This window comes from Urtica dioica, chromosome 7 (assembly GCF_054948205.1).
Source record: "Urtica dioica subsp. dioica isolate 48M chromosome 7, U.dioica_male_clone48M_v1_H2, whole genome shotgun sequence".
Classification (NCBI taxonomy): domain Eukaryota; kingdom Viridiplantae; phylum Streptophyta; class Magnoliopsida; order Rosales; family Urticaceae; genus Urtica; species Urtica dioica.
In genome coordinates, this window is record NC_142762.1 from 36,261,516 (window position 1) to 36,286,203 (window position 24,688).

General features: G+C 38.9%; 4 protein-coding genes across 5 annotated transcripts; 1 reads left to right on the plus strand and 3 right to left on the minus strand.

Annotated features, from left to right (window-relative positions):
• Positions 1–1,748: 1,748 nt before the first annotated feature.
• LOC149391165 (Sec14p-like phosphatidylinositol transfer family protein) lies at positions 1,749–3,820 on the minus strand. The gene is made up of 4 exons (XM_089619607.1): positions 2,754–3,820; positions 2,532–2,656; positions 2,302–2,452; positions 1,749–2,217 (listed from the first exon to the last, which is right to left on the minus strand). Exons 1-4 carry the CDS (start codon positions 3,603–3,605, stop codon positions 1,939–1,941), a joined length of 1,407 nt encoding a protein of 468 aa, XP_089475733.1. The 5' UTR covers positions 3,606–3,820; the 3' UTR covers positions 1,749–1,938.
• Positions 3,821–4,217: 397 nt separating this feature from the next.
• On the plus strand, positions 4,218–5,970 carry LOC149391166 (MICOS complex subunit MIC10-like). The gene is made up of 3 exons (XM_089618660.1): positions 4,218–4,504; positions 5,218–5,363; positions 5,672–5,970. Exons 1-3 carry the CDS (start codon positions 4,366–4,368, stop codon positions 5,684–5,686), a joined length of 300 nt encoding a protein of 99 aa, XP_089474786.1. The 5' UTR covers positions 4,218–4,365; the 3' UTR covers positions 5,687–5,970.
• A 6,089-nt stretch (positions 5,971–12,059) lies between these two features.
• On the minus strand, positions 12,060–15,095 carry LOC149391167 (D-isomer specific 2-hydroxyacid dehydrogenase family protein). Of its 2 annotated transcripts, none has more exons than XM_089621219.1 (9): positions 14,838–15,095; positions 14,618–14,762; positions 14,391–14,518; positions 14,247–14,318; positions 13,848–13,956; positions 13,638–13,753; positions 13,230–13,271; positions 12,807–13,019; positions 12,060–12,432 (listed from the first exon to the last, which is right to left on the minus strand). In XM_089621219.1, the coding sequence occupies exons 1-9, from the start codon at positions 15,090–15,092 to the stop codon at positions 12,364–12,366; spliced, it is 1,149 nt and encodes a 382-aa protein (XP_089477345.1). In that variant the 5' UTR covers positions 15,093–15,095; the 3' UTR covers positions 12,060–12,363. The 2 variants fall into 2 exon arrangements, with proteins under 2 accessions (XP_089477345.1, XP_089477344.1); XM_089621218.1 differs by having other exon boundaries at positions 13,830–13,956; positions 14,838–15,088.
• Positions 15,096–15,882: 787 nt separating this feature from the next.
• LOC149391168 (uncharacterized) lies at positions 15,883–17,106 on the minus strand. The gene has a single exon (XM_089619945.1). The coding sequence runs from the start codon at positions 17,104–17,106 to the stop codon at positions 15,883–15,885; it is 1,224 nt and encodes a 407-aa protein (XP_089476071.1).
• Positions 17,107–24,688: the final 7,582 nt, after the last annotated feature.

A 24,688-nucleotide genomic window follows, 5' to 3' on the forward strand; every position in this document is an offset into this window, starting at 1 on the left:
TTATTATTATTATTATTATTATTATTATTATTATTATTATTATTGATTGTTCGAAGTTCAAACGCGTGACAAGACAAGCCTTCATTGCTCTTTCATAATTTTCCTCACACTCATAAAAGGTTAGCAGCAGAATCGGAAATCAATCGAGATAGGGTTTGGCACACGCATGAATCCTTGTTTCACTGATAATCCCGTACAGCAATCAAATGAAAAACCCAACAAGAATAATTGCATCTTTCTATTTCTTTCTCCTCATCATTTTCATGAAGGAAATATCACTTGTATCCCCCTTGTATTTTATCGAAATATTGCGTTTATGCCTTATGTTTTTTTGAAATATCACGTTTATACCCCAGATTTGTGTTAATAGCATATATATATATATATATATATATATATATATATATATATATATATATACACCCTAAAATTCAAAATTGTAACGAATTTCTCCCTTATTTTGAGTTTTGGGTAGAAAAAAACTTAAAATACATATTTCGACCTTACATTGTTTTGCATCTTTTATGACTAATATTAAAAATAAAATAAAAAAGAAAAGGAAAAAGCAAAAAATCAACATTGTCTTCTTTTATCATCACCACTCCGATCTCTGGCTCAGCCACTGCACCTTCTTATCCGACGCCAGTCTAAACCACCTCCTTCTTCTCCTCTCCTTCTCCTTCTCCTTCTTCCTTCTTCCTCGAACCTTAAATCCCTGAACCCGACTTTGCTCCAAAGATAACAAGTTCCAGAATTTTCTCAGTCGTCCAGTGGTGATGATGGATGAAGACAATGGTGATTTTGGTTTTTTCCTTCTTTATTTTTGTAATATTAGTCATAAAAGATGCAGAACAATTTAAGGGAAAAATAGGTATTTTAAAAATATTTTTACACAAAATTCAAAATAAGGGAAAAATAGGTATTTTAAAAATATTTTTACACAAAATTCAAAATAAGGGAAAAATTTGTAACAGTTTTGATTTTTATGGTATAAATATGTTATTAACACAAATCTGGAAGTATAAACGTGACATTTCCAAAAACATAAAGTATAAACGCAGCATTTTGATAAAAAAAAAAAAAAAAAACCTAGGATTGGGATGATAGTGATAATTTCTCTTGTTATTAAAAGAAACCAAAACCTGAAACGACCAATACGAGACTCAATAACTGAAAGAAAACGAAAGTCAACTTCGATTATTGAAAATGAAAAACGATAAAAGATTTTATAAATTGAAGGTAAAATTAGTCATTTTATAAACCTTGATTTGTCCTTGCAAGTAAGAAATTTCAAGACACTAGATGCAATGGTGACATTTTCTAGAAGTCAGTGGTTAGTACCGAATTTGCATAATTATAAAGTTACGTGATAATTATTAAAGTTACACTAAAGTCAATAAGTCTTGTTTTTCTATCGAGGCTTTTCTTCTTAATTATTATATATTTTAAATAGTGTGACCAAAACCAGAGTATGAGAGACTACCTACATGTGCTAATCAATCATGATTAGCACGTAGAAACTGTGGTCCAAAACCTATTTGATTTTGAACCGACACGAATAAATATGGTGTGGTCCACAAGGAGGGAATATAGTAAACAAGTTCACAGAGAAGTGAAACTGATACACAAACACACACAAAAAAGCTACAAGTAAAGGTTCTGATTCACCACTACTTGTTCTCTCCCAGTACTCAGATACTACAAGTTGCCAATACAACAGTCATGTTTTTTTCCTCAAAAAAGACACATTTAATTAAGTATGCAAATTTTTAAACTTCCTTGAATACAAACTGTGTTCTGTAACCCCCAAAAAACGCAAGTAGACAAAGCATAGGGTAAAAAAAAAAAAAAAAAATCTCCAACACAACGTACGTAATATTTCAACGCAATAATGTACAAAGAAGATCCAAGAAAAATAGGAACAAGCAATCACTCTCCTCAGCTCTTGGGGTCATCTTTAGCATCAGCGGAGAAAGGTTTGACATTGAACCTGTAGAGAAGCTTCTTGGTCTTGGAAGTTGGGTTGTCGACGATGAGCAAGATCTTGCCTAGCTCCTCGACTTTGAAGGTTCCATGGACCACTGGCTCATCGCTCGGAGACATTTTCTTTGGCTTCTGAATGATTATGGTGTAAGCCCCTTCGGAGTTCGGAACAAACTCCGCTCTGTAACTCACTTCCCATCCCACCACTCTCAGCTCCCAAACCATCTCACATTTCTGGACCAAAACAAACCCACCACACAACACATCACCAATTAGCTTTTAATGCATTCATTTGCCACACAACAAAATCACACACACCTCATAAATGATGATCTCGACGGTCTGCTTCGTCCCGGGCTTGACGGTGAGCGCGGTGACGGGGTCGGAGACGGTGAAATCGGGGTTGCAATCGCAGGAATCGACACTCAATCCTCCGTATTGGATTGGAATATGCTCCGGAGATATGTACCTGTGTGTATCATCATTCGATTCCATTCAATTCCCATTCCATTCCAACCAATACTAGTATGAGAAAAAGAAATGTTTACTTGAAAAGAGTCTCAGGGGATTTGGTAGGGCCAACGAAAACAAACTTGCTCTTGGTCCTCTGTGTCATAAAAGGACTCATCATGGTGTAGAACGCCACATACCACCAAGGCACATTCACAAACACCTTCACAATCACACCCAAACATGGATATAAACAAACAGAAACATCTGTTTCAAATCAATCCCTGCTAACTAACACAAAATCACAATTCAAAACAAACCTGCTTGGCGACGAATTCGGGGTAATTGTCCTGGAGAAGCTGAAGAGCCTGTTTGGTGGCGATCCTGAGCTCTCTCTTGGCCGGTCCGGGAGAGTTCTTGAGATCGTTGACCTGGAAGATAGTTGAAACCCCGCCGGGGCGGAAATCGAGCTTCCTTATGCTCTTCTCCAGAAACTGAACCCTAGACCTCAGAAACCTCGCCCTCTTCTCCTCGTCGGAGAAAGTCTTCTGGTAGAGCTCCTTGTTCTGAAACTCCCCGAAGACGTTGTAGCAGACTGGGTGGTTCTCTCTGTCCGTGCCGTGCATGAACACCACTTTGTCCAGATCGTCTCCGAGGTTCTCGTCCAGAAGCTCCTCGATCCCGAACTCCTTTCGCCACCGGAGAGTCGCGTTGAGCATGGCCAGCGTTTCCCTGACCTTGAACTCCCTCGCTCGGAGAAACTTCAGGAGGATCGCGTCCGTACGGTCGTCGGCGAAGAGAGGGACGCCCCAAATCGAGAGCTCCTCGTCCTTGGAATCTCCCTGCCGCTGGATCAGATTCTTGAGCTCCGAGAGGGTGTTTCTCTCGGCGTCGGAGAGATCGGAGGCTTTGTTGCTCTCCTCCTTGAACGACCCTAGGGCCTGCGGGGCTTTCTTGTTGCCTTTCTCCGTCAGAAGCTCTTTCGGCGCCGAATCTTCCTCTGCGTCGGCTTTCTCGACGACCTCCTCCGTAGAAGGAGGAGCCGGAGTTGGCTCGGGCTCCGCCGTGGGAGCCTCGGCCGGGGCGGCTGGTTCCGGCGCCGGCGGTGGGGGATCGGCTGTGGGAGGAGGAACGGGAATCGGCGGAGGTGAGGGTTGATCTTGGTCGGCCATGGCTTCTTAGAGTGTTCGTGAGTGTCGGTTCGTTGGAGTTGTGTGTTTGTTTGGCGTATTAGAAGTTCAGTGGACAGAGGAGAAGAGCAGTTTTAGTAGTAAAAGAAGAAGAAGAAAAAGTACTAAAGAGATAAAAAGTACTTGAAGAATCCTATGCTTTTTTCTTTCTTTTTCTGTCTTTTGTCTATTTCATTACTTACTCTCACATGGAAATGAGTATTAGTACTGCTTACTATTAACCCTAGTGAAAATGAACTTTTTTTGAAAAACTAGTCCGGATGGATCGGTCAACTTTATTATCTACTTTATTAGTTATTTTCCGTACTCAATTATGCTATGTAAAGAATTTTGAGTGTTGATAGTTTAAAAAAAAAAATATATATATATATATATATATAATAAAGAAGATATTTCTAAAAATTAGCTTTTCCTAAAATGGTTATGTTTAGCTCAAAGCAGATATACGAACTTTAATTTGTCCTTGAAAGATTCCCTCCCGCAAGTTTTTAAAGTAAAAGGCCTAACTCGAGATTATGGGCTGATATCCGCTATTTGGGCCGTTTAGATATCATCTGAAGCCCAAACATTGTAAGCCCATGAGTCAGCTTCTCCGAATCCCCAGTTCCTCTCCAAGAAAGAATAAGAAAAACGACGAGAAAAGGGAGAAGAAAAACCCAAAAGAACAGGAAATCCAAAAAGACCTGAGCGGAAGAAATCAAAGAAGTAATCGAAGAAGGGAATTGAGGTGGTAGTGGCGGGAATGGCAGAGAAAAAGAGCGGCGCGGTGGTTCCGGCGGAGTACGACGTGGACGCAAAATGGGACGCGTGTTTGGATCTCACCCTCCGCCGCTTCGTCTACTCTTCCTTCGCCGGCGCTTTCGGCGGTCTTCTCTTCTTCAGTTTGTTCTCTCTCTATCTCTCTGGTTTTTTTTTTTTATCAACCATAAGATGTTCGCTGATTCCTGACGAAATTCAATAAGTCCAGTTTTGTGTTTTGATGCCTGGTAATACCTTGATTGAATCAGAATTAAGGTGTTTCCATGGCGCTTTGTATGTCAGCAGATAATTAGATTGTTAATCAATAACGCTTTCAATTTTTCCGGTTGATAATACAGAAAGCGAAAGGACCGCGTTGCTCTTTTGTTATATTATACAGAAATTGTTATTAGATTGGATTATTGTAATAGAAAACTCGTCGTATGAAGACTATAGCACATGATTCATTCTCTATCGGAATGAAAATCACGTTTCTGAAATATGTCTGTTTCAAAATCCAATCTCAAGTTTTTATTTTTACTTATAATGGGGAGATTTTCCTGCTAAGTGGCTACTTTGGTATAAGCTCCTTCCAGAGATTCATTGGCTTTTGTGGTTGGTCATGAGCAAGAGAACTAATATTCTCTTTTATATATCTTCCTTGTTTCTTCTGATTTCAAAATTCTGCCAAACCACTTCAATTGATATTATTAACTCACAAGAGCCGTCTCATTTACTAGTTATTGTCTCAAAATCTTTCCATCTGAATGCTCAACGGCACTCAGAGATGATTTCTTTGCCTGATGACTCTTATTATACAATAATTAATGAAACGCGATGTTCTGTTATGGCACAGGGAGTCCTGTGAGTCGCTGGGCAACTGTAGCTTTTGGAGCCGGGATAGGCATCGGATCTGCATACACAGAGTGTTCTCAAATTTTCGGTGCATCTCCTGCAAAATTGATTGCCCGTCCCATCATTTCCGAGACTCCAGCTACTCAGGTAATGTCGAAATTTTCCATTCGGTAGATGTCAAACTATGAACTTTCACTTTTACCACATCAACTTGTGGAAATACCGTTCAAGAGAATCAAGAATCGTCAAGCTCAGTTTGTCATGTAAAACCAACAAAAAACACCATCTTTCTATGTTAGTAGGATTTCTAAATCACAAAGAATGATTTGATATCGCTAAACTAGAGAACGGTGTGTGTCTTAACCATAAGTGTAGTGTGTCTTGAGATTGTAATACACACAGTAAGTTGATTGTGAACAGAAATATAAGTGGTGTATTTTACTTTCTTTTTTCAGGAAGAGCAGCACTGAGACCAATCGCTGTTGAAGTGAAAATGGAATCCTTGGATGTCGAACATAATTTTCTTGAAACTGTTGCGAGCTCTGAAAATGTATGAGAAGAAAGAAAATGCTTTTTGATGGATAAATTATTGACCTTGTTTATTGTGAACTTGCTTCGAGTTCATTCTCCGTTCTGCGCTGTGAGATTGCAAGAGCAGTAGGGTAAAGGAATGAAATAATTGTTTTTGTTTGCAGCTTTTTAAATTTCCAATCTTTGAAGCAGTTTGAGGTAATAATAACACAAATTCTCTAAACCTAGTGTCTGGCTTTTTCCCGTCATCTGTGAATTTTACACGGTAAGAATTTATCCTTGGTCTAATCAAGTCATTCATCACTAAAGCTTCATCTCTCTCCGTGTTTGGCCTCGATCCTCTCAACCTGCTCCGATAAACGGTATGAGAAGCCAAAATTTGAATAAAGAAAATATTAAAATTAAAATGTAAGGGAAATCAAAAGTCTCTATTGTGAAGAAGTTTGAAAATAATCAAGGCAAGAGAACTAAAAGGAGTGAGAACAGACTAACTTGGATTTTCGTTTTCAAATCAATGGGAATTTTTTCATTTCGAAAGAAAACAGAATCTTACAGTTAGTTTATACATTACTCCTCTTATTTATTTATCTTTTCAAATATGTTTCCCTTCAATTTTTCCGAAGTTCAAATTTTTCTTCCATCTTAATTTTAAATTTCCAAACATGCCATCGTAATATTCAGCTGGCTCGCAATATGTATTTTAGTTCAGTTGGTTCCGAATAGCAATCAGCAATTTAAATTCACAGCCTGAAGGCTTACAAAAGCTTACCAAGCTGGTATAAAAACCAGGGTAAGTCCATTACATTAGAGCCAGCGAGGACTCGATAGCGAAGCAGTAAACAAATCAAACTCAACAAAATTACGGAGACCTCTACACATTCTGACCAGGTTTCGCATTCTTACACTTGAATCAACTGGTCCCCCAAAAAAAAATGTATTTTTAATTTTTATTTGAATAGCACAACTCAAGCGCGTGTCGGTCAACCAGCCTGGTTGGCCTAAGGAAGCGCGGGTCCGATATTTGACGAGCGTCTAGGAAGCTGAAAACGCCACGAGGTTCGCTTCCGAAATTCTTCCACGGCCCTCCAAGTAAAACGCTCGACATCCAATACCGAGTTATCTGACCCTGAAGCTTTTTCACGGCCTCCTTGATCCTCTCGGAGATGCCCAACTTGTGCTCGTACGCGTGCAAATCATACGGACACGACTCAGAGAGCTAGTCAAAGGCTTTCGCGGCGTGGTCCAGCGAGGCGCGGAGATTTTCGAGATTTTCTGTTTCGGCGGCTTCGAGCGGTATCGAATCGGCTGCGTCGCTGGGCCCCGGGCGTTTGTTCGGCGGAGGGACTGTGTTCGCTGGGCATGGCCTTTTCGGAGCCAGAGCATTGTCAGCCATGAAAAGTGAAGATCTTTTCGATTATGTGCAATGGGATTGTGGCTTGTCAAACAACTCGATGAGCTGAAAATTGTAGTTTCTACACGGACTATGTAAATGTTCAGAGACCAATAAACGGAAACCTAAACAAAGAAACTGGTGAGAGTGGTTCAACAAAGAAAAACCCTAATCAGCGATTCAAATAGAATGATGGACGGAACGGGACAACAGAAAAAAGAACTTAGCTAGTTGAAACGTATAGCCAAGATATTGAAATAAAAACAAATAAAAAAATAATGAATAGACAGAGAGAATGAAGTACCAGAGCCGTTAGGTTCAGGGGAGGGCTGTTAAATGTTACTTAAGAGAACCCTAAATAATTATAATAAGGAAATCCATTTCCCGCGCATTTCCGGTTCCGGATGTGTTCCGTATTTTTCTTTATGTTCTTCATTAAACGGCCCAAAGATGTGGACCCACCCACGTAATCACCAGACCCTCAAGTGATTATTTACGACAGTATTTCCAATTATTATTTCAGATATTGAAAGGTAATTTTTTGTGATAGTTGTTATTCCGTTATTTTCGTAAGATAAAATAACACCCCGAGAGCAAACAACGACACATTAAGTCCATGCACAAGGTCTAAATCCACAAAAAAACTTACGTGTCAAACTCCGAATCAACACTCATGTCTCTCAAACGAGCTTTCAAAAAAAACTCTCAAAACATGTTTTCAAGTTATAAAATCTTCAAGACAAAGCCATGAATATGACAACCCGGTCGGTTAAAAAAATGACAGCCGGGTTGACCAAAATAGAAGACCATCAAGATGGCAAAAAAAAAAATGACCACCCAACCAACCAAAAAAAAGAAGACCACTCAGCCGTCATTCATTCTGCCAAGACCACCCAGCCGTCTCCACTACCTAACCAAGTACTTTCCACCAAAAAAAATTTAGCTCCTATAAATACTTCATCCACTCCCTAACATGCGTGTGGTCTCAGGGTCCAGCCCTATATCGAACCACGAACGGTTCTAAGTATAAACCCAAAAACGCGGTTAACAATAGTAAATAACCAATAATTATAATAATGTTACTAATAATGGTCGGGTTATTAATATAAAAAATAGCTCAATAGTTGACTCTCCTTTTAAAAAATAGCTTAAGTTTCATTTTATTAGGGAAATAGCCCAATTTAATTAAATTAACTGTTAATTTAATTAATTTCGGTTTGGTGGCCTATCTCCCTAATATATTGAAACTTGAGCTAGATCCTTAAAAAGATATTAATGATTGACTAGTTACAACAAATACTTAATAAAAAAACATGCATTTGAAATGTAGATTACATTAATATTTTCACAAGTGTTCAATCAATGCATTTTCAAGTTTGATATGAGCTTCTTAATACCTAATTTGTCTATGTCAATTGTCAAGTAAAAAAATTCTTGAAATCCAACATCATTATATGGAGAAGAAGAAGAAAAAGAAGATGTTATATAAAATGAACCATCATATTGAAAATTTATCTTTTATGAGGAGAAGAAGTATATGAAACGTTTAAATTTTTCAAACGTGATACTCATCATATATAGTGTAAAAAAAATTGATTAGTTTATTTGATCAAGATTCAATTGTTGCATTGTGTTGTCGCATCATATGTCTCATAATGTCTCTTTACATTCTAAAAAAATGACAAATCAGTCTAGATCATATTTTTTTTTTATCATGATCTACTCATTTTTGTCCCGTCATGCCCCATCACGTCTTTTTACATTATCAAAAAATGAAAAATCAATCTATATCATTGATTTTTTTTTTTTACCAAGATCAAACCATTGTACTGTTTTTTTTTACCAAAATCAAACCATTGTACTGTATTATCGCATCATGTCTCATAAATGTCTTTGTGCGTAATCTAGTAATGACAAATTAATCTACGTCAATTTTTTTTTTTTTTTTAGATATTGCATTGTGTTGTCGCATCATGTCTCTTAACATTATCACAAAATGACAAATTAATCTAGACAAAATATATTTTTCTTGCCAAGATGTAACCGTGTGGACTAGATTATTTACAATAAATTTACTGCGGAGTCCAAATAATATGAATTTTAATGTTTTGAAATATGATTAGTACTAAAACTGCTCTGAATGATTTGTGTCAAAGTGAATATAAAAATAGAAAATGTTTAAATGATAAGTTTCAATTTGTCGATTTCATGTCCTCGGTGTTTTCTTCCATAAAGACTTATTAGGTAAGAATATGATATTTTTTGCATGATTACGTATTTTGTTATTATTATTGTTCGTACGTTTTCTAGTATCAGTTTCATGTTAAAACTATTTACAAATGTACCATCATCTTAAATCCACGTTATATATTAAGAACTTAGTAAAGATTCTCTTAGAGTGTGTTTTGGTTGGGGGTAATGTTAATCACATTCTCGGTAATTTTAAGATTATCTTGTTTGGTTAAGGGTAATGTTAAAAAACTTTTTCGAAAATGTGATTAACTAGGTAATGAGATTACGTTAAAATGAGGTAATCCTAAAACCACAAAAAAGTTGCTTTTCAGATTATTATCTTACGATAATTTGTTTTTATCATATTTTATATAAGTTTTTGTTACGCAAGTCTTTTAAAAAAAACCGTATGTACGTATGTAATTATATATAAATATCGTACCTGTTATATTACATCATATAAAAAAATTAGCAAAATAGCCAACACAAACGTTGGTATTTTCTATATAGCCAAGGTTTGCCCAATTATATTTTTTTTCATTTCCGAAATTTGTTCTTTTTGAGTTTTGAATTCTGAAATTATTTGAAATTTTAATTATTTAGCCAGCCCGAAATTTTGAATTTGAATTTCCAGATTTTAAGTGTGAACGGGTGTAACCGAAGTTAATTATTCCTTATATGTAGGAACTGCTTTTACGTGGCTTTGTATTATTATTTGTTTCCTTATATATTTGATATTGTTCCTTATTTACTGTTTTGATTATTTTTTTACTATTATATTTATCTTCTTTTATATTCGTTATTTTCCAGCACTCATATATTATTCAAACGTCTGAGATATCATTGATCCACAAGATGTTTGGATTTTCGCACCGGTTTACATAAAATTACTATTGTATTTACGTATATTTACTGTCACTGTTATGTAGCAGTTAAGCTTTTTGAACGTCAATGGCTGAAAAACTATAATCTATTGTCAGGTGGTGTAAATACATAATGTAATCAAAATGATTTACTAACTGTTTTCGGTAGACGACATTATTGCGAGCGCCTTATTTCTGACGACAGTTATTTTCTCGCCATCGTGGTTGAGCCCTATTAACCCTGTTTGCAGTAAATACGTGTTAATATTCCAATTTCATTAGATATAACAAATTCATAACTTGACATATTCAGCAATAAATACATGAAAATATCTTCGTCACAACTTTTTAATTGACATTTTTGGCAGTAAATACACATTAACAAAGAAACAATAACATCTAAAATACCTAGACATCATATTACTTTTCAACAACATCACACCTAAGTCATTGACATCTACATGCACACAATTTTCCTTTTAATTAGACCACAAGCCATGTATAACTCGTCCACTAGTAAATATACACAAGTCATTGACAAATTATGCACTAAATATATGTAAATATACACACACACACATCAAAATCGTCAATTTTCCAATGCCATTCACAACACCCTAACACAATACCATACCTTGAACAATACATCTATTATTGATATGAAGGCATCATAACAAGATATACACATCAAGTTATTTAAAACCTGAACTCTCAAATCTCGTCTGAAAATTTCTAGGGTTTAAGGCAAAAATCTAGGATTATGTATAAGCTATACATGAATATTAACAACTATTAACAATACGTGAATCTTTATAACAGAGGAAGATGACTAACACAAAATCCATGTTTTTCAAAAATCGAACAAAAAAACCCAGATTTATCTTTCCATTTTGTGTAAATCTTTGTCGGAAATGAGTAAATACTAGTTAAAATAGCAATAACATCTACATTTGCATACCAGATACATTTGCTGCTGCCGAAATTGTTCGTCGGAGATGTTGGACAGGTTTTCGTCGGGGAAGAGACCAGATGTCTTTTTTTTTAGAGCTTTTTTTTTCTTAACTGAGAGATAATGAAGGTGAGCGGTTATGAATGTGATTTAATTACCCCGATTCTCGGAAAACATGATTTCCCTGGATTTTTTTTTAATATTAATCAGGAAATGACGAATGGGCGGGAAAATTATTTGGGCATTTTAGTAAACTTGGATGGGTAATTAATTCCTGCTGACTATTTACTTAATATTTACAAAACTTTGGCTCTTTAGCAATTTCTAAGGTTTGAGTTGGCTATTTTGCTAAATTACCCTTTTATGATATTAATTTATACACGTAGATATATATAATATTATATATACGTTATATATTATATAGTATACGTAGATATATATATATATATATATATATATATATATATATTATACGTAGATATATTGTATAGTATTCTCATGTCAATATATACGTGGTTATAAGTAGTTATAATTATATAACTAATATATATATATATATATATATATATATATTGTTAATTAGTTATTCTATATCAAGTTTTATATTAGAATTAAAAAATATAAATTTTATATTTGTATCATAGGTCTTTAATACTTGTCTATAGGTGGTGTTGTTTTATGGTACAAATTTTTATTTTATTTTATTTCGTTTTGCACTTATTATGTAAAAAAAAATAAATAAATAAACCTTAAACCACCATAAATCCTTTCGTCAAAATATAAAAAAATATATATATATTAATAAGTACTATAAATTATTATTGAAAATAATGGGGCCTATGCCAAATAAAAATTATATTATATTAAATTATCACTAATAACATTACAACTTAATTTTTTTCATATATAAATTATCACAATAGCATTTTTTTTTATTAAACATTACATTACCTTGTCAAATCAAAAGCGTTAATATAACATTCTCCTGAATCTATTTAAAATCTTAACTTTCATAGCAAAACACTATAATTCTACATTCCTAGAAATCTGATTAATTTATTGACATTCCCGAAAATGTGATTACATTGCATTACCCCCAACCAAACACATAAATAACCACAAATGGTACATTAAAAAAAAAAAGACAAAAGGATGGAGCTACTAGTCAGCTCTTCACTTGAATCAGTTCACAAACTCTATTCCAGTCAAAGTTCTTCCTTCATGAAGTTGGATCGCCACATCACCGACAACCTGCATTTTAGAATCAACACAAAACAGCGATGATCATATCCAATGATATTTACCAGACATGACTTCCGACCAAGCTTCGCATCAATGGAGAGTGTATTTTGTTAACAGTTAGTTCATCCAGGCACAAAAGTGAAACAGTTAGTTTTCACGAGTTTCTCTGGAACAGACTATATTGACGAGCCTATCACAGATGCCAGATGGGGAAATATATTGCATCATATTCAGTTCGCTCGCTTTACAATCTAGATATTCACAGTACAAAGACGAAATAGATGAACCATGCTCAAGATTGTCTTATTTTATATTTGATTTTTTCACCCGCTCGAACCCTACAATCTTTGGGAATCGACAGCAAAATCAATTAATATGCATACCTTGGCCATGGCTCTGTAGGAAGGCTCTGTGACCCCAGCCACATGAGGTGTGATTACAACGCTGCTGAACTTGAGGATCGGATCGTCTGGATCGAATGGTTCGTTCCAAGCAACATCTATTCCCAATCCCCCCAAGTGGCCAGATTGGAGGTTTTCATAAACTGCTTCGTAGTCCAAGAGACCGCCTCGAGCAATGTTTATCAGCCGAGCACCCTGGAATAAGTTTTGTAAATCATATGTAAGAAAAGGCCTTGACGAGTAAAGGAAGAATTGGCACCAGCTCACAATATTGTTAACACTCTCTCTTGAGAAATTTTTCAATCTGTATGACTAAAAATTGTGTGATTTCCCTGTTTACGACATCAAGGCCACGTTAAATCGTTAGAAATATCTCATTCTCATTGCAAAGGTAGAGAATCAAACCTTTTTCATTGAAGATATGAACGACTTGTTCACTACACCAACCTGACAAATCAAATTATACTAGTGAACACGATGAGTAGCCATGGATTTATTCTTGCAGAGAACTTATAAACTACAAAGAGAGCAACATATAAATGGCAATGTGTATCATGATTATGCTTTGGAGTACTGGATAAGAATACCAGTACTGGTTGCTAACCCAACAAAAGCAAAGACTTTTGTATACAAAGGAGAAGAAGAAAACACTTAAAGCCGTAGTCTTCTTCTAGGCTTGAAAGTGTATGTGAGTAAGTTTTCTCCAAAAACATTCAGTAGCTGTATTAGAAAAATTCAACTCACGTCTCTCATATTGCAGCAATAACACGCTCCTGAACGAAAAAAAATAAAAATAAATAAAAGAAGTATTACCGTTTCACTGTTCAAGATCAAACAACAAACGACAATATCTGCCTTGCTTGCAAACTTGCAAATCTCTTCGTGACTGCCCATCTCATCAACTAAAGCATAACATTCATCATTTTGACCTGTAAAGGATAAAACATAGCATAAGCTGGACTACTTGAGACCTAATTCCGTGTCTTGCTATGGAAAGGTACTGACCATTAGATCGAGAAGAACCATTCAAATGTGAGGTCCAACTCCTTTTAGTAGCAATAATTTTGACACCAAACGGCCTCAAGCGCTTAGCCAAGTCGATACCAATGTTACCAAATCCCAATATGAATACCTGCACAAAGCAAGAACATAATATCAAACCAAGTTTGAATACATCGTCCTGTTTCCTGATTTCTGTAACTTCTGATATGACAGAGGCTAATCTCAAATGGCAAAGTTTTTCACAAAGAAAGCGAAGAAGTCTTCATTTACATTGTGACACACTGAAGAATCACGATCAACTAAGAAGAAGGGTAAAGCAGTTCCAAGGCTTTAATTGGTCATGAGATTGTCTCAACGCACTCAAATAACACAGGCTCAAATCATCTACGACTAAATTTTAGCGAAGAAATCAAAACTCACTGTTTTTCCGAACAGTGTTTCGCCGGTTGGCTCTCCGAGCTTTCTCTGCCTTATCGCGACCGGAATCTCGTTCTGCGCAATTCACACGTCAGAATTTCTCGCCACGTGTTCAAACGAACAAATCAAGACATGAACGACACAGACTTGCTTTCGGAGAAGCGCAAGCATGAGATAAATCACCATCTCGGCGCACGACGCTGCGTTTCCGGTCGCATCGCCGGGAATCCTCGCCACTTTGATTCCGCACTTTGTCGCAGCATCGATGTCAACGCCTTCGTTGAACAAAAAATGTAAGAAAAGAGAGAAAATTATAGCCTTTCAATGATCTTTGATGATACGAAAACGAGAATGAGTGATGAGATTTGGGAGACCTTCGAGTCCAACGCCGAACTGCAAAATGAGCTTCAATCCTTTCGCCCGAGAAATGACGCGCGAATCGAGCTTCATCGATTTGACGATACAGAGGTCATAGTTCGCAATCGCGTCAGGTACGTCTTCCAATGGAACATCGTCGACCTGATCTAATATTCAGCTCAATCTAACATATAAGTTGTGGTCTGTATTATATATATATATACATGCATGACTTGCCTGGATTGAGGAGTGATTTTGCAGATACTCTTTGGTGTAGATATGTGAGGCGGCGAAGTATGGCCCGCAAAAGAGGACTCGGGTGACTTTATCTTCGTTCTCTCCGTCCATTTCAACCGGGTTTTCTTGGTTCGCGGACTGAAAGAATCGAAGATCCCGAAATGGGGATGCTATTTTACACTGGAGCGCATGATATATTTTTATTTTTTTTATTCTATATATTTTTATTCCCAAGTTGACAAATGAAATAAACATGTGTGTGCGATACTTTCAAATTGGTCAAGACTCTCCAGTTAGTTTATGCCGCTTCTCTATGGTACCAGTGTCTCTTACGTAAAATTGTGCAATAGGACGAGAACAATACAATTAGAGCACCTTTCGTGGTTTAGTTAATATGTATAGCTCCATTTATCACATAGATTTTTCAAGCCACAACTCATTTAAACAAATTTTTTTTTTAATAGTTAGTTAATATCTCTCATCTTACTTGATAATTTACTATATTTTCTTTTAATTTACATGCAATTTTCATTGGTAGAAAAAATGTGGGGTCTACTAATTTTGCTAGAGTTAAATATTTAAGCAACTTGCTCTATAGAGCTAATTTGCTTAGTTAAATCACTAGTTAATATGCAAAATAATGATTAAGTAACTAGCTAAGAATTTTTGATATTTACTAGCAAGTCCCTAAAATTGTTAAGCCAAGTATCATTAAAGATACTCTTACAATTGTTCTATTGGAACCGAGATTCTGGTCTAACCGGAAATTAAATGTATATATTGACACAGATTTATTCAAATAAATACAAATATATCAAAATTAACAATAATTACTTATTAATAGCTGCAAAATTTAACAACGATACAAGAACTGTTCACACGCATTGAATCGCATACGTACTTAAAAAATAGGTGGCTGTCACTTGACTCCAAGTTTCATATGTTATTTCTTGATTTCGAACGCAACAGACCGTGATTTTGTTCTGGTGGGAAAGAAAATGTTCACGCTAACTTTTTTTTTTTTTTTTGAAACCCAGAAAATTCATTAACCAGAATCAGAGATGATAGTTGTAAGCACCTCCTGGTTTACATCAGCCTTGTTACAAAACCCAGCCACCTGGTTCACGACAGCGCTCTTACAAAGAGAGTGAGCTACCGCGTTCCCCGTTCTTGGAATCCAACAAAACGAAACAGACGCAAATGATTGAGCAGCACAAATAATTTGATCAAAGAGTGGTTCCAAGCTCCAATTCGGACAGCCAAAACCCTTCTGCAAGCTATCCATAATTTGCTTGTTATCCCCCTCAACTACTACCCGCTGCTCGTTCCGAAACTTCGCCACTAACACGGCTAAATATATCCCCAACATCTCCGTTTCCTGGGCAGACTTCGCACCCACAACATTTCTCCACATCCACCGAACGTGACCATCGTCTCCTCTGGCCACCACTCCCACAGCAGCACCCAGCGGCCCAAAAATTGCATCCGCGTTGATCTTGGTCTCGCCCGGTAGCGGCTTCTGCCACCTGAGACTCCCAGTTCCCCTGCTGCCCCGCCTCTCATCGCCAGCATCTCCTCCTTGAGCCGAATAAATCACCGCCCTGATCTCACTAACTCTGTGTCGTATCTCCCACAATTGCCTCTCCGCCGTAATTACAAAGCTGTCGAATATGGCCTTGTTCCGCCACCGCCACACCGAGTCCATAATTACCGCCGCCTTGGTGAGGAATTCCTGATTTCCATATCCCAGCCCTTCTGCAATACTATTGCGATTAAGGATCTCCTCTACCCACTCTGAGCCGCTCTTCGTCGTCACCCCATCCCAGCGACAGCCATTCGTCTCCGCCCACCACAATCTCCTCGCGAAAGGGCACTCAAAAAACAGGGGTTGGGTGGTCTCAGTCTCGTTTCCACAGAATATGCACGCCATTTCTCGAATCGGAAAACTCTTGCTCAGCCTCTCCCTCGTCGGAATACCATTCCTCGCCACCCGCAACAACAAGAACTTTAGATTTTCCGGTAGCTTTGAGTTCCACAGACTCCGCCACATCTCCAACTTCGGATTGAAGGGTGCTCTCACAATTTCCCCGTACGCCGTCTTGAGGTCAAACTTCCCCGATGCCGTACCCAACCACATAAGGCGGTCATCTTTGGGCTCCGCCGTGACTCGAAGTTCCTTCGCCATCTCGCACAACTCCTCACCGAGCCACGTCAACAGCTTCCCTCTATCCCACTGCCGCGAACCAGGGATAAAAAGATCTCTCACCATCTTCGGTTTCAGCCCCAGTCCATCTCCCAGTGACCTAACTTCTGCCCCCCGAAGCCAGTTCGCTCCAATTATCGGCACCGAGTTGCCACTCCCCACAAGAAAGCAAGTATTCCTCCGAATAATGCTTTGTGTGGACAAGATATCCCTTCATCCCTCGGAGTCCCCGGGTTTCCTTTGGCACGTGAGAAAATTTTCATTCTCACAATATATGTCCTTTAGGATCGTGACCCAGAGAAGTCTAGAATTCGCCGCTAAGTGCCACCCCAATTTGCAAAGAAGTGCCGAGTTTATATCTTCAAATTTGCGAAACCCCAACCCTCCGCAATTTTTTGGCTGACAAACGGCATCCCAACTCACAAGCGCCAACTCACAAGCGCAAGGAATCTCTCATCCTAATTCCTGCCGGTCCACCAAAAACTTCTCGTAGCCTTATCCAACGATTGGCAAAAGTACTTGGGAAGCCAAAATGTCGCCATAGCGTAGACCGGGATGCTTTGCACGATCGATTTAATGAGAGTACTACGGCCCGCCTTCGAGATTGTCTTCGCCATCCAGCCTTCTAATCTTCCGTAGATTTTTTCCTTTAGGTGCGCAAAGCTTCTACCTCGATTACGGCCAAGAAAAAGCGGGTTTCCAAGATAATGAATGTCTGTATTACACTCCTCCATACCCAACCACTCCTTTATCTCTCTTCTATGGAACTCTGAGCTATTCCGTGAGAAAATAAGCCCGGATTTTTTAATATTCACTCGTTGTCCGGACCACGCTTCGTATTTTTGCAAGCATCCCCACACCGCCTTCACCTCATCTCTCCTAGCCCGGCAAAACAGAATGGTGTCGTCGGCAAACATCAAATGAGTAATGCTTACCCCATTCCTCCCCACGTTGATGCCGTGGAATCCTCCTTGCCCTTCCTCCCGCACAAGCAATCTACTCAAAACCTCGTTGGCCAAAATGAATAGATATGGAGATAGCGGATCACCTTGACGGAGCCCACGACCCGGAGTCTTCTTCTCAAGAGGCGCTCCATTGAGAAGAATAGCGTACGATGCCGTAGCGATACATTGAGCGATGAGGCCCACAAACTTCTCCGATGCTCCAAAAGACCGAAGCACTTGTAGTATAAAACTCCACTCCAATCTATCATACGCTTTGCTCATATCAATTTTAATGTCGAGAAGCCCCCCTAGGCCTTTCTTTTTCTTTAATTTAGTTACTACTTCTCTAGCAACTATCGTGTTTTCCGCGATCCATCTCCCCGGAACGAACGCGGATTGATAGGGGGAGATCATCCCGTCTAGATGCCTTCTAAGCCTTGCGGTGATAATGCGAGTGATAACTTTGAAGCTAAAGTTACATAGGCTTATGGGGCAGAATCTCCAACGGTCTCGGCTCCATCAACCTTTGGGATGAGAACTACGTGTGCAAGGTTAATAATCTTTAGGAGTTTCCCATTCTTAAAAAACTCTTGCACAAACTTGATTAAGGATTCTCCCACCACATCCCAAAATTTTCTATATAACGCACCTTGCAGCCCGTCCGGCCCCGGAGCTTTCGAGGCGTTCATAAACCACATTGTTTCCTTCACTTCCTCTCCGGTTGGAATCGCCGTGAGCCTTTCATTGTCTTCACTCCCAAGTATCGGAGTTATCAATCTTTCCAAATCCTCCGGGAACGACGGATTTGAAGACTTGAATAGCTCGGAATACTTGTGGTTGAGATATCTACCAATATCCTCACGACTATGAATATACGTCCCGTCATCCTCAAGAATTCTCCCAATGTGATTCCTCTTCCTCCGCACCAAGGTAGAAGTATGGAAAAAACACGTATTCTTACCTCCTTCCTTGAGCCACGTCTCTCGAGATTTTTGCCTCCACACCGCCTCTATTTTTCGGTTTATGTCGTGGATTTCAAAGCTCAAGGCAGCCTCCTCCTCCAAGCTCTCTCTAGAGGTACCTCCGCTTTGCACCTCCACTAGCCTCGCCTCGCAAGCCTTAAGCCTCACTCTCTCCCTGTTCCAACATCCCGCTTGCCACCCTTTAAGCTCCCAAGCCACCTCATTTGTCTTGGTATAGAGCTTCCAGCTATCGAACCCGGACAACTCCTTCTTCCACACTCCTTCCACCGTTTCTCTACAAAGTGGCTCGTCCGCCCAAGCTTCGTAGAAACGGAACGGTCTTCTCCCTCTCTCATCCTTCAAGTAGCAATCCAACAAAATGGGTACATGATCTGATCCAAGAATCGCAAGATTCCTTACCCCCGCCATTCCAAACCTCCTAAGCCACCCCGGGCTCACCACGGCGCGGTCAAGACGCTCCAAGATCCTATGCTCCGCCTCCCTCCCATTAGACCACGTAAACCTTCCATCTTCCGCTCCTAAATCAACTCCACCGGACACGCGAAGGAACTTCCGAAGGATTCTCCCGGTACTCCATGTAACCTTTTCTCCCCATTCCTTATCCCCCGCCACCCCAATGAGATTTAGATCCCCTATAAGCGCCCATTCTCTTTCATAGGATCCTACAAGCCTTCCAATCTCCTCCCAAAAACCTTCCCTATTTCTCGCCTCCGGAGGCCCATAAACCCCCTACAAGTCCCAATCCATATCTCTCGTGTCTCCTCGCACAATTCCCCAAACATAATTTTTTGTAACCTTCCACACATCCAACTTGACTCCCTTTCTCCACCACATACAAAGACCCCCCGAGGCTCCCCTAGCACCGCTCCCTACACCCCCCCAAAATCCATACTTTTCCCTCAACCTTTGCATACTCCTCTCTCCTATTTTTGTTTCCGACAAAATTACAATATCCGGATTATGACTACGAATGAGACTCCAGAAAATCTCATTCGTTTGGTCTCCGTTGAGACCAAAGCAATTCCAAGATAGCACTAACATTGACGAGGTAGGGGGTTGTTAAGGCCCGCCTCCTCGGCCGATGTTAGTGAGGTTCCCGAAACATCCTTCTCCGATCCAAGGACCTCACCCTTTGTCGGATTTGCTGCTGCCTTGGTGCCTTTGCCCCCAGCCGTCTTCTTCCGGGGTTTGAGAACCCGTCTCGCATAAATCTTCTTTTTCGCTTCCTCATTAAGCCCCATATTAAATGCCAATTGAAGATTCTTCGCAAAGGTCTCCACTTCATTCTTGCCACTTGCTCCTCCTGTCTTTCCCCCATCATTCCTCTCCTCTGTTTTTTTTCTTCTTGCTGTTGTCTCCTTGTTCATTTGCCTTCCTTTTGCTTGAAATATCCAACCTCATTTCCAATTCTTCAATAATCTCAATTGGTATATCCTGCTCACTTCCCTCCAGACCAGGCCCAGATCCACACTTCCTTCATTCTTTAGTTTCCTTTTTAGCACAATTTTCCTGGGCCCATCCTTCACTTTGTGCACTCTTCACCAGCCCATTCCACTTTGGCCCAATATACCTCTTCACGTTACCCTCATCCAAACTCTCCTTTACCTTTTTCCCATTTCCCTCGTGTACAAGAACGTTCGTACTGTGGTCCCCTTTACTGCCATTCCCAGCCATTTCCTGCGCAGGTAATGTTTGCACCACCATTTCCTGACACCTGCTCACTGTCCATAGGTTGCTAGGTTTGTCACCTTCTCCCTGGGTGCGCCGCTCCTGTTGTACCTGCTGACCTGGGCGGCTCTTGTACAGCTCCACTCCTCCCTGTACCTCATCCTCTTCCCCAATCGCCGCCATCCCCACCGTGTCCCGGCCACCCTCCCTTTCTCGGTACATCCTTGCGTCTCTGTTTCGATTGGCCGGGGACAGAGCTTCCTCCGCTGATAATTTTCCGATGAGGTCTTCCACCCCAAAAAAGCACGACTTCACCGGTGACTCAGCGTAGATCCACCCTCCGTATTTTTTAACTAATGGTGAGTGCGTGGACCTCACCATAGCCCAGCTCCGTCGGCTGCATTCGTCTTCCTCGTGGCCCACTATCCCACATTTGAAGCAGAGCCTTCCCAGCTTCTCGAATTTAAACTGAATCCACAACGGGGCCAAGCCATCTCGTTCCAGGAATAGACCAGCCATTAACGGTTTCGCTATGTCTACTACTACCTTCAAACGGACCGAGGTAGCATCCCTACCAGTGAACCCTATCACCCTGCTTGCCATCGCCGCCAGTTGTCTCCCATTCCTCTCATTCAAGTAGCGCGGTGGAAGTCCTAGCATCCCCATCCAGTACGGCGACGTATCGAAAGTCAGTTCCTCCACCATAAGCATCTCCGGCCAGTTCTGGACCAAAAATTGAGCCCCCTTGCACGTCCATGGTCTGCCATCCAAGATCCTATCTGCGTCTTCCTTCAAATCAAATCTCAGCTGGAAAATACCAGGTCTGATTTCCCTTACATTCCACGGACGTTTACATCTCCAAACCACCGAGAATACATCATAGATTTGCTTAACACACACCGGCCTAGTAGAAAGCATTTTTCCGACTAAGAACGAGGCATTCCCTCTGACTACCTCCGCCGTCGTCCTGGTCGAAATATGCAGGTTGCTTGCGAGGAATGAAGTCGCCATCTCCAAGTCCTCCTCCTCGTTCTCTTCCCTGTTCATTTCCTCAGCAACAGCTCCTAAGCCCAATGGTAAAGTCTCACTGTTTGTGTTATCCCATGTACTCATCTTCCCGTGTTTCCCGATTGTTCTATTCTCACCAGCACTCATGTTTTCTCAGGCAACCCCCAAAACCCACAGCAACCCCCAAAACCCACTCCCCACTAGAGAGAAAACTAAAACTCACAAAAGGACAAAAGCCTCACTTGTTCACGCTAACTTCTTGCAGGGTCTGTGTCCATGAAAACTTTTCATATCAAGGCCATTGCCTTTGTTTGGCTCTATATAAAGAATAATAGTGTAAGCCAATGAAATAATTGTTTTTCAAGCAAGTAACAATCACAGAACTACTAGAACAGGGGAAACTTGAGTGAATTTCTGCTGAATTAGTGGAAGAATCACGTTCAAGTTATATTTCAGTCCAAAATCATCTAAGTATTCCAATTTTCTTGCCAAACTACAAAAATAACATTTAGCGATCAAACAATCAGAGGCGGCTCAACCTTTTTAGGGGCCTTGGGCCGATAGATAAAAAAAGGCCCTTTTTTATCAAAATATTTATGTTAATATAAAATTGAAAACTTCAATTTATAATTATTAAAAGTTAAAAATATAATTACCAAACTATACTAGAATTAAATTTAATTATATCATTGTAATATATTTTTTACATATAATATGTTTTTTTGTAAACACAAATTCATAATTTAAAGATAAACACATAAGCGTCTTAGGCCTAAAAAATATGGAATGATGCTTGTCATTTGTAAAATTGTAAAAGGCATGGTTCTATATTTTCTTGGAACAAGCTTTTGTTTTATTTTTTATTACTTTTTCAAAAGAATTAATTCATAATAGCATGTATAAATGTATGTTTATGTATATTTCACACATCCATTTCAGTTTTATATGAGTGCAGTAAGTGAGATTTTCTAACTCTACTTTTTCGATTTATATATAAAGTCCGAGGGCCTTTTTTCTTTATATTTTTTTTTATTGAAGTATGTGAGCTCCTTTTCTTTTGACTATTGAATATGGGCTTTATTTCTGAAGAAGACATGTTGCTTTATTTCAAGTCAACTTGAAAAAATGTGCCTCCTAAAACAAATATCCGCTGTACATAAAATATGGGCCTATTATATTGAAGAACAAAATATGGGCCTTGCTCTGAAGGGGGTCTGGGGCGGCTGCCCCACTCGCCCCACCCTTCAGCCGGGCCTGCAAACAATACTTGTTCTATTCCTGGTATTTACTTGCCTCTTTAAACCAAACGAACCCAAGATATACGATTCCCTATCAAATACAAACCAAAGAGCTATAAAGATCGAAAACCTTGCGGAAACAAAACGAGATAATTACCTATAGTGCCAACCTTATCGGCAATTTTCTTTTCCTTCGGAAGTTCAGAGACACTCTTCTTTTTCTCCTCCTCCGCCACAACCGCGGCGGCCACTACCTTTGCATCTTATGGTTGCCGCTACATAAGATTAGCCGATCAATCTCGCTCTCGCTCGTTCTTTCAATCTTCAAAGTTTCTTCACATGCCCTTTCCTCTACGGGTGTGTGTTTGGGGTGGCATAGATTGAATTTTTCTCAGTCTAGGGTTTCGACAAGTTTGAATAAACACTAGTAAAAAAAAGGCTTTTAATGGCGTTCAAAATCCGCCATTATAGAGATCTTAATGTCGCTTTTAGAGCGCCATTAAAACAAGCGACATTAAAAATGTATAATGATGTTTTAGTAAAAAAAAAAAAAAAAAAAACAACAACTCCATTAATAAACTTAAAAAGTAAAAAAAAAAAAAAGGAATCTCACAGGTAATTACACCAAATATTTAATCTATTCAAACAAAAGAAACTGATTCAAATAATAAAAGGGCAAGATTGGAATGCAAGTTTTGAATTAATTGTCACATCATCAAAATTGGTTATTCTGCTTAAAATCTTGAAACATTGGCTACTTTGCAATATCAAAGTTTGATGTTGTCTAGTCCGTGTAATTTTTCTAAAATAAACTGCAAAAAATGAAACTCCAGGGATGGAAATGAAATTCCGTTTGGATCGTAACTTGGACATAATTTCGATTTTAGTCTTTCAAACAATACAAAAGTTTGGTTCTCTTATGTTTTGTTTGTCCACGTTTAAATGGGGTACCTGCATCCCCACCACTTTGAAATCGTGGGATAGACTAAAAAATCGTGACAGATTTTCCCTTAGAAAAAAAGAATTGAGATGCATTGTAATTAAGATACGAGTTGCAAAGAATGCGATACTACATCTTCAAACCAAGCGGTTTTTTTTAATTGCACGAAAAATTATAACACTAAGTACAAGTGATCGCTCATTTGGTACATGTTTCCGACAAAAGGAGTGATATAAAACACATTAAAAATCGAGCACACATAAGGCTCTTTCAAAATATTCACCGATTGATGATATTCAACTAAATGTATATCGATGAACATGAAGAAGATGATTCTTCAATTTATATAGACAAAAACCTAAAAGAAAACACAAACCAGGATAGTGGAAGGTGGCTAATCTGTCTCAATTTTTCTTTTTTAAAAAGCCTTACACAACGACAACAGAAGATACTGAAAACCAAAATGAACTTGCAAAAGCATAAACAAAATGCAAAATAAAAACATATGTCGCCACCAGTATAATGATGTAGCGGAAGCTCGGGATAACACAAATCATGACTTTTGATTCGCACACGAACATCAGTCGATTAACATATTAAGTGCATCAAAATCGCAACTCGATTGAATTTTGAATTTGGAAAAAACAAATTATTTTTAAAATACGGAAAAGCTTACTTACCAAAGGAAAATAAAACCCTTAAATTCATAGCTCATAACTATAACGACTAAACATGAAATAACTAAAGAAAATGACAAGGAAACTCTAAATAGGCCGAAACTTCCGAAACAACATAATTTGACCTTAAGATGCGGCTCACGGTCAGCTACACCCATATTATTTTAGATTTTTGTTGAGGTTGAGAGTT